The sequence below is a fragment of the Dermochelys coriacea genome, chromosome 1, assembly GCF_009764565.3.
Source record: "Dermochelys coriacea isolate rDerCor1 chromosome 1, rDerCor1.pri.v4, whole genome shotgun sequence".
Taxonomy (NCBI): Eukaryota; Metazoa; Chordata; order Testudines; family Dermochelyidae; genus Dermochelys; species Dermochelys coriacea.
The window spans coordinates 263407824-263423642 of NC_050068.2; the positions used below are offsets into that span (position 1 = coordinate 263407824).

General features: G+C 42.1%; 1 protein-coding gene across 1 annotated transcript in view; it reads left to right on the plus strand.

The window, feature by feature from the left end:
- GUCY2C (guanylate cyclase 2C) overlaps positions 1-15819 on the plus strand; it is a 59256-nt gene that overhangs the window by 27722 nt on the left and 15715 nt on the right. The window contains exons 13-18 of the mRNA XM_043502575.1: positions 347-409; positions 1009-1077; positions 1951-2055; positions 3070-3156; positions 8321-8453; positions 13582-13719. Coding sequence (XP_043358510.1) covers positions 347-409; positions 1009-1077; positions 1951-2055; positions 3070-3156; positions 8321-8453; positions 13582-13719 — 595 coding nt within the window. The remainder of the gene's footprint in view (positions 1-346; positions 410-1008; positions 1078-1950; positions 2056-3069; positions 3157-8320; positions 8454-13581; positions 13720-15819) is intronic.

Consider the following 15819-nt stretch of genomic DNA (forward strand, 5'->3'; position numbering starts at 1 on the left):
AAGTACAAGTCCTTTGTGAAACAGGCAGGGTATTTCTTTCCAGGCTCTTCCACTGGGTTCCCACACCATTCATATCCTAAATGACATCCTTTTTCAGGAAGGAGTTGAACCTGGTTTTGTCTGTAAAACACAGGCTAATAGTATTGATCAGAGGAAGTGACCCTGATGGCATATGGGAGTCGCATGAATGGTGATTGCATGCTCTGGGATTTAGTTGGACTCTAAAAAGAAAGACACCCATGCAGACAGCGGCATGGTTTGGCATTATTTTTCTCTCTGCAGTCTGGTGCCTGCCAGGGTGGGGTATTTTATAATTGCTGGCTAATGAGTCTTCTTTGTTCCCCAGATTGATGAAGACAAGAGGCGTGACACAATCCAGAGACAGCGCCAAGCCAAATATGACAAGAAGGTAAAATGACCACAGCATCTCTGCTCCCCTTCCCTTCTTTAGTGAGAGGCTTCTGTGAAAGGCAGTTGATTCTCTTCAGAGATCAGGAAGCAATGCCACCCCCATTCTCATCCAACCTTGCTAAACTGGTAAGTTAATGGAAGGGGTGAGGCCTTCATTTTCCTTTGAGGCACCCTTGTATTAGCAACTGCCAGAGGCAGAATGTTGGACTCAGTGAACCACTGGCCTGGTCCTGAATGACAAGAGGCAGGATCCAGGACATAACAGACCACTTGTCTGATCTGATATGGCATGAGGTAAATTAGTGGACTAGATGGGCAAAGGAGGACTCTTATTTATGTGTGAAGTCCCCTGAATTTCAGTTGAACTTTTTGCCTGAGTAAGGTCACTCATGTGAGTGAAGGGTTTGAAAGATCAGCCACTGAGTCTGTTCCAGGACAACAGAACTATCAACTTGGTAAATCTTGTAAAAAATAATATAACTCCATTACTTATTAGTGGATAAGGATATACTCAAATACCAGAAGTAGTTTAGGGGAGCACGGATTGTTGTTGTTCTGCTGCTATGGTTTCCTTCCAGTTGTTTTTTTTCTTTCCAGGTTGTGATCCTGAAAGATCTCAGACATGATGGGAATTTCACAGAGAAACAAAAGATAGAACTGAACAAGGTAACTGTTTCATGTAGCAGCTACACACTACAGAGTGAATGAAACTAATTAGTGAACTCATTCCACCAAATCCATGTGTGTGTCCATCCCACAGGCTACTGCAGCCTGAGGATCCCTCTGTGTGTGTTATGGGGGGTCTTATGCACAGTTCTGATTCTGGACTGTAAGCCTTGGATATTGAGGATGACTGAGATCTCTCATGAACCTGATAGAACCTTGTTAATCCACATTTTTATAATCAGTGGGAAAATTGATGCTTTCTCTTTCCTCACTTCATACCAATCATTTAATAATGGAGTGTTGTAGTCAAATCTCCTATTACTAAAGGCTAAATGCATCTCTGGTGTATACAAATACATCTCCATTAACTTCCACAGAGTTATGTCCTACATAATTTGGCTTTAATAGTATATTTTGTAAAAAATTATGAAGTAAGTACATTTTTACATTAGGGACCGATGCATTGTAAAGTATTATTATAAATAATTTTAATGAAACTGCAATAGCCTAAGTAAATGAATAAAGTACATAATATCATGCAGGATCCTCATATTTCTATTATTTGTTCATTTGCTAACTAATTTGCAACATTCAGTCATTTATAATGGGTATCCGTGTCCAGAGTGTGAAACTGTGAGGTTCTACTGCAGAGGCAATAATGGAGACAGCGGAGTTTGGAATACAGTCAACAGTCACTCCCCACCCTTATCTCCTAGATCAGAAGGCTCTGATCACTCACTTTGGTTCTCCACACACCTGCACATAGAGAACCCACACATCATATCAGGATCTGGGATTGAGAGCCCCTTCACACCATCAGACTTAATTTTGGCTCCCACAATGTTTTTAATGGATATATTATTTTTGCTCTAGCTCTTCCAGATGGACTATTACAACCTGACAAAATTCTATGGCACAGTGAAGATGGACATGATGATCTTTGGGGTGATTGAATACTGTGAGAGAGGATCATTGAGGGTAAATAACTGTGCAAGCCCCTCTTACCAGTTTGTAAAAGGAAAAGCTAATCTGCCAGATGGCTGGGTCCTAGGGCAGGAGAAGAGAGAGAAAAGCAGAAGTGAAGTCAGTAATATTACTTCAGTACTTCTATGAAGTAATATCACTGACTTCTCTTCTGCTCCTCTCCCTTCTCCTGCTTGGAGTCGATCCTCAGCAGGTGTAAACTGACATTGCTCACTGACTTCAGCGGGCTTTAGATCACTCTCATAATTAAAGGATGCAGTGATAGACAAGTCAGAATGTATTGCTAGGCTTTGCAGTGTTCATATAGACAAACAGATTCATAGAGGCTCATTTTTGCCTCTGGAAACCACAGTGACTATAAAGTATTAGGGGATAGCCATGTTAGTCTGTATCCACAAAAACAACAAGGAGTCCGGTGGCACCTTAAAGACTAACATTTATTTGGGCATAAGCTTTCTTGGGTAAAAAACCCACTTCAGATGCATGGAGTGAAAATTACAGATGCAGGCATTATATACTTAGCCGTATGGAGTAGAAATCCATCAACCTTAACAAAAAACTCACACAGATACAGACAAACATCATCTTCCTCTCCACTTGTGAGGTAACTTCCTTCTCTTCATGTGTCAGTATACAATGCCTGCATCTGTAATTTTCACTCCATGTATCTGAAGAAGTGGGTTTTTTACCCATGAAAGCTTATGTCCAAATCCGTTAGTCTTTAAGTTGCCAGCGGACTCCTTGTTACAGTGGCTAGAAGTTAGGTTCTTACCTTTTTGTAGTTGTTGTGTAGGACAAATTTATATTCCATTCCCTAGCATCCAAGTAACCCAGTGTCTGTCATAATTTATGTACTTCTTAAGCGAAACAGAGAGGTACCCCTTTTTAGTCACTAGCCAAAAGGCTGTGTGATTCAGAGCTTTGTTAACATTACACAGAGATGCCTTGCCTTCCCCAGCTGTTTCCTTGCTATAAGTTAGCCCCTTTGTCTCCTCCTTGTCCTCCCAGGATGTCTTAAATGATAAGATCTCCTACCCAGATGGCACCTTCATGGACTGGGAGTTTAAAATCTCTGTCATGTATGATATTGCCAAGGTAAGTGAATCGGTGGCACTGAAGCATTTATAAACTTGTCCACATGCTATTAAACTTACATAGTGGGTAGCTATAGGTGACAGGGTCTAACATAGTATATGCTTTAGGCTACCAAGAGAAAAGGTGTGGTCTAGCAGCTAGAAAAGGGATTTAGGCACTTGGAGCCCTAGGTTCTATTCCTAGCTCTACTGCTGATTTACGGTGTATGGGGTTGGGCAAGCTGCTTAAAGGAAAACTCCAGCGTTTGTTCAAAATGGTAGACTCGCACCATCTTGTATCAAAAACAACAGAATAGGGTTTGTTTTTTAAATGAACACTGTAGTTAATCTTTTAAATGTAAATCTTTCAATGGCTATTAGCCAGGATGGGCAGGGATGGTGTACCTAGCCTCTGTTTGCCAGAAGCTGAGAATGGGCGACGGGATGGATCACTTGATTACCTGTTCTGTTCAATCCTCTGGGACACCTGGCATTGGCCACTGTCGAAAGACAGGATACTGGGCTATATGGACCTTGGGTCTGACCCAGTATGGCCAATCTTATGTTCATGGCAAAACTCACTACTAGTACTAGGTGTAACCATTTCAGGAAGTTAGGGCAAATTAGCAAGGGAAGAAATTCATCCTGCAGTGAAATCAAGGCTGATTTTAAGTAACCTTCACTACGTACAGTAAAAGCGGTGTTATCCGGCACTTTACCAGACGGAAAGCTCTATAAACTGGCATTTCTGATTTTCATTGGAAGTCAGGTTTATAGTCCAGTTGGTGTGGGGCCAGCAGGCTCCCTACCTGGCTCTGTGTGGCTCCCTGGAAGCAGTGACATGTCCCTGCTCCTCCTAGGCGGAGGAATGGCAAGGCGGTTCTGTGCGCTGCCCCCGCCCTGCCCACTGGCACCACAGCTCTCATTGGCCCACCTCTTCCCGCCCCTGGCCATGCCCCCACTTGCACCCCTTCCCCCAAGGCCTCACCCCCACCCCTTCATGCCCCTGCTCCACCCCATCCCACCTCTTTCCACCCCCCACTCCCGAGCATGCCCCATTCCCACTCCTCCCCCACCCTCCCGGTGCCTCCTGCACACCACTGCCACTGAACAGCTGATCCACAGTGTTCAGGAGGTGCTGGGAGGACAGGGGAGGAGTTGATTGGTAGGGGCTGCCAGCAGGAGTGGGGGGAAGGGACGGAGCTTTGCTGGTGGGTGCTAAGCACCCGCTAATTTTTTCTGCATGGGTGTTCCAACCCTGGAGCACCCATGGAGTTGGTGCCTATGCTCGAGCCCCCTCCCGTACCCAAGCTCCCTCCCAGAGCTTGCGCCCTACACCCTCTCCCACATCCCAACCCCCAGCCCTGGACCCCCTCCTGCACCCAAACTCCCTTCCTCTTAGTTAACTGGAATTTTTAACTTACCTGCACCCCCCACCCCATTCCCCTAACATGCCGGATAACAAAGCTTTTACTATATTTGCATTTTTGGAAGGTGGAGAGTTGAGATGGGTAGTAAAACAAGGGTTTTTTAAATTAAATATGTATTTGTTTTATTTTTAGTGAAATGGGGCCCAAGAATTTCACACACAGATTTAGATAATCTATGCCCTTACCTTTCTTACTGCTCCATCAAAATCCTACTACCATTCCTGGCCAGTCCTCCCATTTCCCTACATGCCTCAGCTCAGATGTGGTCTCTATGATGAATGATTCTGCTATGTCTGTTTCAGTGTGATAATCAAAATCGCACTCTTTATTAAAATCTCCTTAATCCAAATTGTCACAGTTTGTTGGTCCTGTTAATGACTATTTCACATTCAGTTAACCTTCAGCATTGAGAGCTCTTTTAAATAACAACTGTGGACATGCTTCCCTCTCTTCGGGAATCTTACAAACAAGTTTTTTTAATCCTTTGCAGTTAATCTTCATAGGACTCCCTTCCAGGCACTGACCAAGCGTGGCCCTGATGAGAGTATCAGATCTGATGAGATCATACACTGAGATAGAGGGTGAATACTGGCTTCAATGAAGTTACTGGCAAAATTCTTGTTGACTTCAATGGGGCCAGGATTTCACAGACTACCTGCTAGCCACTGTACTATTTGTAAATGGATATGGGAGCCAAGAATAAAAGGGGTATGAGACCCTTTCTGTGGCATATCACTTGATGTTATTTGAACCAGTCAAGATATTCAGAAAAGTTCTCTGAGGAGTCCTCCTAAACACATGAGTACTTTGGTGATTTGCAATTTGGAAATGGTATTGTAATGGCAGCCTATGGTGTGGCCTAGTGATTACCATACACACTCTGCTGTCATCACCTTACCTGACCCTCATGCACACACACAATTCCCTACTTTTATCCCAACAACTCCTTCTCTGCTTATATCCGTTTCCTGCTTCACTGCCTTCCAGCTCCCATTTCCCTCAATACCCAGCTCCTGCATCCCTCAGACCCAACTGCTACTTCCTGCAGTTCAATAATCCAACACCCAGTTCTTGCAGCCCTGCATCCTCCATCACCAGCTCCTGTTCTCTGCACCCCAATTCCTGCCTCCCTGACTGCTACCCAACCTATGAATTCTGCATTCTGCTTCCCATGCTCCTCAGCTGACCCTGAGAGCTGGTGCAGGGGCTGATGCCTATAGCAGCTCATTGTTTCTGTGCAAGGCAGCTGGTGCTATCTTCATTGATTTCCTTCTAGCTGCAGCCAGAAAGAGAGCAGGAAGCAGCTGCTGCCACTGTAGCAATGTGGAGGAGACAGTGCAGGGTCCAGCTGCAGAGGTAGTTTTGTGCCAGTGCCTGCTGATACGTCCAAGGACTGGCACCTTCTTCAGCACACACATCAGGACCCCAGGACTGGCATATCTGTATTCTGTACTAGGTGCAAGTGACAGAAAAGACCTGACAACAGCCATGATATAAAGGAATTTCAGTAATTGAGCTTTATGGGCACAAGGGCTCATGTTGCTGTTGCAAGCTGTTGCTTGTTAAACAAAACGGCATTGTTAAATAAGTTGAAGGAAATTGTACAGCTGAATACAATGTTTTTTTTACCATATCAGAAAAATGGCCCTGTTGAAAGGGCTTGGTCAGAATTAAAACTGAAGGATAGGATCTTCAAAAGTGCCTTGGGGCTATATTTTAAAAGTTATTTAGTTGCCTAAAGATGCAGAGAGGCACGAACTGGGATTTTCAAAAGCACCAAGCCATCTAACTCCCATTGATTTTGTCCTTAAGAGATACAGGAGCACAAACCTCACTGAAAGTCAGTGAGATTTGTGATCCTAACTCACTTAAGCAATTTTGAAATTTTCACTTGGGTGCTTACCAGGCTTTCTGCTTCCAAACCCGCTTCCCCAGTAAAAAGGATGGCAGTGGAGGAGAAAGCCTTCTCAGACACACCTGCTCCTCAACTTGAAGATGAGGGAATTCTGTCACATGTAGACCACAGTATCATTGAATCATCTCGTAGGAGGCCAAAACTGGTGAGGAGTTTCTGCTCTAGTGGGTTTGCTCCCTGGGTTGGTGTCAGCAGGAGTGCACACGAGATGTAGCAGCAGAAAGTGGGCCCTGAAGCTTGCAGAAGGGCCTGCTGTTGTAGGCTCTCTACACTAGGTGGTGGCTCCATGGGAGTAGCAGCAGCGTTAAGAAGTGTTTCCTTTGGAAACACATTATTACATAGTCTCCACAGTTTCCAGCATGATATATGTATGCACAAGATAACCATTTCCAACCACGTTTTTAGGGATGCTTGTATGCCCCTAGGGTTGGGGTTCAAACATACCTCTGCTGTTCCTGTCTCAACGGTCTCACAATGCTATCTGACTCTTCCCCTACTATAAGCAAAGCACAGCTCTCTCTTGTGAAAGAGCGACATGTCACACCCTATGATTATGATCACTCAATTTGTATAATCCAGATTCACGATTATCATCTGTCATCCTTGAGGATGACATTTGCATATGTATGTTTAAAGTTATGGGGCCAAATTCAGAGGGGTTCTAAACTGGTGTCATATATACCTTCTAGCCTCCTGAGCATACAGATTGCATTTTACATCTCAAAGGGCTGGAAGAGAGAAGTGTAGAAGAAAAAAAAATAGGAGACTGTAAATAGGTGTAAATTGTATACCGCCTACTTAAACTTACACCTACCTACCAGTTGTTTCTCCTGCTATATCGCTCTTCCAGCTCCTTGACATATCAGATATGCCATCCTTGACTCCCCTAGACTAAGTGGGCCAAATTCAGAAGTGATGAGTAAAGGGGTGCAGATTACATGTCTGCAAGTGTGTGTGTGTCAAAGAAAGAGCGTTCAGGAAGCCGAGTCTAAAAACATCTGAATTAGCATAACCTGCTTGCTGAGGGAAATGGAAGATTCACCTCTGAAGTTAGCCCACAGGCTGCAGGTATTATGTATTGACTAGTGTATGTAGATTCATAAATCGTAAGATCAGAAAGGACCTTTATGATCATCTAACCTGGCCTCCTGCATTACAAAGGCCACAGAATATCATCCTGTAATCTCTGCATTGATCCTTCCGCTGCCCTCTGCTTCAGAGAATCAGACCTGCTCAAGTGCTGCTGATTACGAGTCCCAGTTGTAGATTGATGTCTTACAGAAAGGATACAATCCTAATACTTTTGTCAGTTAATGGGAATTTTTCATTTAGCTAAGGTGCTCATTCTTTACTAAATAAAAAACTGAAACATTTCCCCAGCCACATTTTTAGGGTTATAAAATATTTACACAAATCTGTAATCTTTACTGAAAACACCATAAAAGCAGTTGTTGCAAATTCAATTAACTTCACTGGGAGGAAATAAATTTCCCAAACTCAGCAGATCTAGCACTATCAAGAAGCACATCACAGTATCACACAGTGTTAGCTGGAAAGGATAGTCTGGTTAAGGCACTGGCCTGGAATTCTAGAGACCTAGCTTAATTTCTGAGCTCTACCACAGACATCTAATTTGACCTTGGAAAATCCCTTTTGGTAAAATAATTCCCTACCTCATAGGGGTGTAGTGAGGATAAAATTCTTTAATAACTGTGACATGCTCACATACTATGCTGATGAGGGCCATGTAAGTACCTAAATATATTGATGAACCTTCAAATTCTTACTAATTTTGGTAGCAATCAAGTCACATACAGTGTCTCTCTCTCTCTTTCTCACAGGGAATGTCCTACCTACACTCAAGCAAAACTGAGGTCCATGGCCGCCTCAAGTCCACAAACTGTGTAGTGGACAGCCGCATGGTGGTAAAGATCACTGATTTTGGCTGCAATTCCATTCTTCCTCCAAGGAAAGGTATGCAAAAATAATCACAATCCCAACTCTTCTCATCTTCTTCCCAGCCCTGGAATAAGATTGTGGAACTATTGGGCCAAATTACAGCATGTGGGAAAATAGGCTTAAGTGAAAGCAATATGTATGTTTCTATGCAAAAGTACACTTACTGGTTTGTCTAACACATACTCACTATAATGTTGAGGAAAGTTAGATTTTCTTAGTCCACGGAGACTTTTTCATGTTTACTCTCTAAAAAGCTACATGATATCCTGTGATCTATTGTGCATTATATGTACTGAGTACAGAGAAATGAATGCATGATGTGCAATACAACTTATTTTGTATAGCATCTTTCATACAAACTGTGTCTGAAAACATTTTACTGAGTTAAATAATACAATCACAGAAAGCAGTAATGGAAGAAGGAAAAAGGAAGCAAGTGGTAAAAAGAAGAGAGGAAAAAAAGATATTTTCAACTGATATGTGACAAGAACAGGGAGTTTGTGAAAGGGAAAGACAGGAAGGTTGGCAGGGACTGCAGGGAAAAGGCTCTCTCTTACAGGCAGGGCGGCCCCAGCTCAAGTGTCCCCCTGTGGCAGACTGCAGCACTAGTTCCCTGGTCCAGCCATTAAAAAAAACAACACAGTCTCTCTCAATGTCCAATTCAAAAGCCCACATGTGGGCATAATGTATTCATGTACATATTCAGTAATCTACATAACCCTCCTGATAAAACCATTCTCTCCAAATCCAAAGGTACAGCAGGTATAAACGAAACAGTTTTTCATGTGCTCTTCAGTGATGTCATTTCCAGGTCACTCACCCAAGAGTCAGTCAGCACTCTGTTCACAGTTCCTTTGCCTTTGTTCCAGGGCCCACTCTGCAGACCATATCCTGGAGAGTTACCAGAATTGCTTTTCTCCCACAACTCTGGTACCAGAGCTTCCCAAGTCAGGTCTTCCTCAAGAGAGCTCACTGCAGAGTTCTACTTCCCAGGCCTTCCTACCTGTAAGCCCTATCCTGCTTAAGGAACATCCCTCCAGATTCAGCTCTCTTGTTTCTGGGCTCAGCTTCCTGCAACCCTCCATTCAGGCCTGGTACAAGAGGGCTCCTCACAATGTTCCAGTTTCCCAGGCTTCCTTGTTTGTGAGTCCTATCTCTGCTCCTGAGATCCACACTCCAGTATATGAACATAAGAATGGTCATACTGGGTCAGACCAAAGGTCCATCAAGCCCAGTATCCTGTCCTCTGACAGTGGCCAATGGCAGGTGCCCCAAAGGGAATGAACAGACAGGTTATCATCAAGAGATCCGTGCCTTGTCACCCAATCCCAGCTTCTGGCAAACAGAGGCTAGAGACACCATTCCTGCCCATCCTGACTAATAGCCATTGAAAGATTTACATTTAAAAGATTAACTACAGTGTTCATTTAAAAACAAACCCTGGCTAATAGCCATTGATGGATCTATCTTCCATGAATCTATCTAGCTCCCTTTTGAACCCCATTATAGTATTGGCCTTCACAACACCCTCTGGCAAGGAGTTCCAGAGGTTGACAGTTCGTTGCATGAAAAAATACTTTCTTGTGTTTGTTTTAAACCTGCTACCTAGTAATTTCTTTGGTGGTCCCTTGTTCTTGTATTATAAGAAGGAGTAAATAACACTTCCTTATTTACTCTCTTTATACCATTCATGATTTTATAGACCTCTGTCATATCCTGCCTTAGTCACCTCTTTTCCAAGCTGAAAAGTCCCAGTCTTATTAATCTCTCCTCATACGGAAGTCATTCTATACCCCAAATCATTTTTGTTGCCCTTTTCTGAACCTTTTCCAATTCCAATATATCTTTTTTGAGATGGGGTGACCACATCTGCACGCAGTATTCAACGTGTGGGCATACCATGGATTTATACAGAGGCAATATGATATTTTCTGTCTTATTATCTATCTCTTTCTTGTTGATTCCCAACATTCTGTTCGCTTTTTTGACTGCCGCTGCACATTGAGTGGATGATTTCAGAGACCTATCTACAGTGACTCCAAGATCTCTTTCTTGAGTGGTAACAGCTAATTTAGACCCCATCATTGTATATGTATAATTAGGATTATGTTTTCCAATGTACATTACTTTGCATTTATCAACATTAAATTTCATCTGCGATTTTGTTCCCCAGTCACCCAGTTTTGTGAGATCCTTTTGCAGCTCTTTGCAGTCTGCCTGGGACTTAATTATCTTGAGTAATTTTGTATCATCTGCAGATTTTGCCACCTTAGTGTTTACCTTTTTCCAGATCATTTATGAATATGTTAAATAGGACTGGGCCCAGTACAGATCCCTGGGGGACACCACTATTTATCTCTCTCCATTCTGAAAACTGACCATTTATTCCTACCCTTTGTTTCCTATCTTTTAACCAGTTACCAATCCATGAGACAACCTTACCTCTTATCCCATGACTGCTTATTTTGCTTAAGAGCCTTTGGTGAGGGACCTTGTCAAAGGCATTCTGAAAATCTAAATAAACTATATCCACTGGATCTCCTTTGTCCGCATGCTTGTTGACCCGCTCAAGTAGATTGGTGAGGCATGATTTCGCTTTACAAAAACCATGTTGACTGTTTCCCAACAAATTATGTTCATCTATGTGTCTGACAATTTTGTTCTTTATGATAGTTTCATCCAATTTGCCTGGTTCTGAAGTGAAGCTTACTGGCCTGTAGTTGTCAGGGTCACCTCTGGAGCCCTTTTTTAGAAATTGGCATCACATTAGTATCAGCCCTCTTGTTTCGTTCTCAGCTTTCTCTGACCAAGTTGATTTTTCCTTTTTGCCCTGGAGCTTTTGCATGAGCTCTCCTGCAACTTGGCAGAGCTCTCTAGCTCTAGCTGGGGCTCACTGACAACTTTCTTCAACTTCAGGTCTTCCCAACAGCCCTCAGTACCAGCTCCCATCACCATCTTTCCCCCCACCCTCCAACTCTCCTGTAGCTCTCTCCTAGTAACTCTTGCCAGCTCTCCTCTGCTGCTCTCTGTCTCCAACAACTCTCCTCTGCTGCTCCTATCTGTTTCTTGGTCTCTTCTTTCTTTCTCAGGTAGCTCTCACCTGCCCTTTCCCTAGAGCCTTGCTGCCCCCTCTGAAACCCAGTATGGAAGCAGCTGATCAGATACAGTGCACTGGACCCTGCTCCCTCTCAAAGGAGACAGTCACTCTGACACACCAATAGCAATGAGATTGTGTGACAGGGCAGAAAAGAGGCAAGGTACACCATGATATTATTGATCACAAAACAGTGGAGCAGCTGCATGAAATATCACAATATCTTGTGATGTACTATGATGTAATTCAAATATTAACATGTCATTTTACATAAATTTACATAATTTTTACATTTTTATATAATTCTCTAAAGAGATTCTTAATATATTATATTCCTTAGATGGAGTGCCAGTAAATTATAGCTTTCACTGTTTTTTTCATCACCTTTTTTCTATTTCTGCTAATCATCATGGGGTATTTCTGTATAAATAACCATTCCTCTCTTCTCCCCACCTATCTTCTCCTCCCACTTGATTTTTGAGTGAAGATATAAACCTGAAATTGTGACTCTGGAATCATTTTGTATGATTACCAGCTGGAATGTCATAAACACATATTGTATCATCTCTGTGATATGTGGACAGAAGAGAACCTGGGGCTGGAATGGCAAGAGAAAGTTCTTAGATTCACACACAAACATTTGCAGTAATAGAGGTAGGAATATGGAAAATTTGTGGCTAGAAAAAGTTCACTGAATGTAAATGTTACACTCCTCCCGCTCAAGTTTTTCTCATTGTCACATTTCATATTTATATTCATTTTACTGAAATTATTGGCAACAAAAATGATTAGGGATATGGAACAGCTTCCATTTGAGGAGGGATTAATAAGACTGGGACTTTTCAACTTGGAAAACAGATGACTAAGAAGGGATATGATAGAGGTCTATAAAATCATGAATGGTGTGGAGAATGTAAATAAGGAAGTGTTATTTACTCCTCCTCATAACACAAGAACTAGGGATCACCAAATGAAATTAATAGGCAGCTGGTTTAAAACAAAAAAAGGAAGGATTTTTTCATACAAAACACAGTCAACCTGTGGAACTCCATGCCAGAGGATATTGTGAAGGCCAAGACTATAAAAGGGTTTAAAAAAGAACTAAATAAATTCATGGAGGATAGGTCCATCAATGGCTATTAGCCAGGATGGGCAGGGATGGTGTCCCTAGTCTCTGTTTGCCAAAAGCTGGAAATGGGTGACAAGGCATGAATCACTTGATGATTACCTATTCTGTTCATTCCCTCTGGGACATCTGTCATTGGCCACTGTTGGAAGACAGGATACTAGGCTAGATGGACCTTTGGTCTAACCCAGTATGGTCGTTCTTATGTTCTTATTTTTATATTGGTAACAGATTTCTCTTCTTTCTCTGGTAGCTCAGGAGGAAATGTTGTTACAAGCAAACTGAGAATTCCTGGGTGTTAGAATTCATCCCTTGAAACAAAGTTATTTCATCACAACAGGGTGGTGTTTGCATTTTGACTGCTGTGTTGCAGCTAATAGAATGATTTTGCTTTACATTATGATACAATATCAACATGTCATGGTAGGTTGCCACAACAGAATAACACCACAATGTCTAGATATCATGGTGACTGGTGTACAAGAAATACATATGTATATTGTTATACAGCCACAGATGTTATGACACAATGATGTTGTCAGCCTCAAAAACATTTGGGGATTATTTTCATAGGTTCATGGAATTTAAGGCCAGCAAAGACCTTGTGACCATCCAATCTGACCTTCTGCAAAACACAGGCCATAGAACCTCACCCAGTAATTCCTGCATCTAGCTCAACAACTTGTGTTTGAACCCAAGCATATCTGGTAGTCTGTTATCCAGTGTGTATTGAAGTAGGCCCTTCCACACAACAGCTGAACAAATATCTAAACAATACCAAGCTCTAGTGGGGATGGGGATAACAATAGTAAAAAGATAAAATTAAAACAAGATGAAGGGGATGAGGTTCTGAAGAAGCTCACACAAATCAGTTTCATCTCTCTCTCTCTCTCTCTCTGTATCTACCTCTTCTGGCTGCTCAGATCTGTGGACAGCTCCTGAACACCTTCGTCATGCTGATGTGTCTCAGAAAGGTGATGTATACAGCTATGGAATCATTGCACAGGAGATCATCTTGCGCAGGGAGACCTTCTACACTAACTTCTGCCGGGATCATAAAGGTAAGAGACTAAAACCCACATCTATTTTACACTACAAACATAATGTTTGGATGTTGTGGCTGTGATTGTCACATTTTCTACAATTTTAGTGAAAAACATTGTCTCTGTTAAGTACTTGAGCTGCTACTTTTCTCACTGGGCAGTGAATGAAGAGTCCAATAGTAGTGACACATGGGAGTAATTGCTGTGATTTTTTTTAAATTAAGATTTGTATTGTTTTTCCTTCCATCCTTCCCCCTTGCAACATTACATATTCCAACATGTCACAATTCAGTAATACCAAACATCAACAACAAACCCAGGTTGACACCAAAAGGGCAAAAGAAACCCAATAACATGAAATAAGAGTGCTTGGCATTTATAGTTGGGCTCGTTAGGCATTCACTATGCATTTTGCAGATCTCACCAATAATGCTTCAGGAGAATAACATTTTCTTCTCCGCTGCATCCATGAAATCACATTTCATGGTACTGTTCGAAATAGTTGACAGCCTGGTAAATTCTGGTTCCTTGGCTCAGAAACCTAATCAGATCTATTGCGCTGCAGGGAATTTTCCACATACTTCAGGGAGAAGATTAATTATATTTGTGCCAAATTGACTGCTATTTTAGAAAGCAGATCCATGCCTTGAGGGGCATTCTAGGAAGTTTTGCTACATGAGGTTCTGGAGTCACTGGGTGAACATCAGCTTGTGATTTTTGAGTTATGGACCTATACCTCTATGGCTAGTAAAAGCAAGCAGGGAGGTTTTGAATCCTTTGATCCAGAAGATGGTAGTCCCAGACCATGTGGATACAGTTAAATCTTCTGTGCCCATATTTTTTGTCAGGTAGCTGGAGTTTTAGGTGTGAATTTTGTATACACTGTGTAAATGATGAAACAGTAAGTCTATACAACTATTAAAGCAGAACTCCATTAAAGTTCTGTTGAGGCCAGCTGGGGCTTCATCTTCAGTGGGAATTAAATGCAACATTTTCAAAACTGCCTCAGTGACATAAACTTAAGTCCTAGTGGGTTTCTTAGTCACTTAGGCAGTTCTGAAAATTTTACCTTTAGTCCAGTTTTCATCTAATTGTGGACAATGCATGACCCTTCCTCATATTATGAACATAACTTTTAGATCTCTATATGCCTCATTTACAAAAGACTTTGCCAAAAGCTTTGTAGGCCAGTGAGATAATTGTGTTAGGTTTACACAGATAGAAGGCTATGCTAATAAAAGACCTACAATGGACAAACTTAACCATGAAGCTTCTTGTTTGCAGATATCTAAGTTTCTTTTATTGGGAAGCCAACTTTGTATTGTTCCTGAAATGGACAAATTTTGTTTATATGATGTAAATCCAATAATGCCACAGCACCAGAATCCATCTATCATTTTATAAATTAAAAAAACCACAAGTATGTAAGAGTTTAGAATTCCCCAGACTGCATATTGATAATGAGTTCAAACACCTCTTCTTCTCTGAGTCATCCTGCATATCCTCCCTGTGTTTGTTTAAACAGGTAGTACAGCAGCACCTCAGCCTCCCAATTAGCTCTTTCCCTCTAAACATGTTCAAAGAATTTCTGGGGTAACCTCAGCATGCTCCCTGCCCAGACACGTAATGTTTATACTCTGGGAAACACAGCCTTTCAAATTGCTAACTCAATATAAATGAACATTTGAGAGAGCCCGTTTTGGGGGGAGGGGACATTTCAGATTTACTTTTGGGTTTCTGTTTGTCTAAAAAACAAGCAAGCAAAGTTTACAGTGCTCTACTTAGTTAGAAGATAGGTAATCATTAGCTAAACATACTATAGTCACGGCATATTTGTCATCTTTATAGCCCGTCTGCCCAAGAGCATACTGTGTGTCAAATGATGCCTGGTTCTGTGTGGGAGTACAACTGGGAGCAGAGTATAAGAAGTCTTATTCCTCATTTTGCAGGGGGTAGGCACAATCCCAGTGAACACAAGGATTTTATAAGTGTAGTGTCACTACTGGCAAAAGACTCCCCAAATGGGTGGAGAGGGGAAAGGGATATATTCTCCCTTCCATACTTCAGCCAGCAGGGCTTGCTGCATGTGAAGGTGAGGGAGCAAGTTGCACTCTTTCA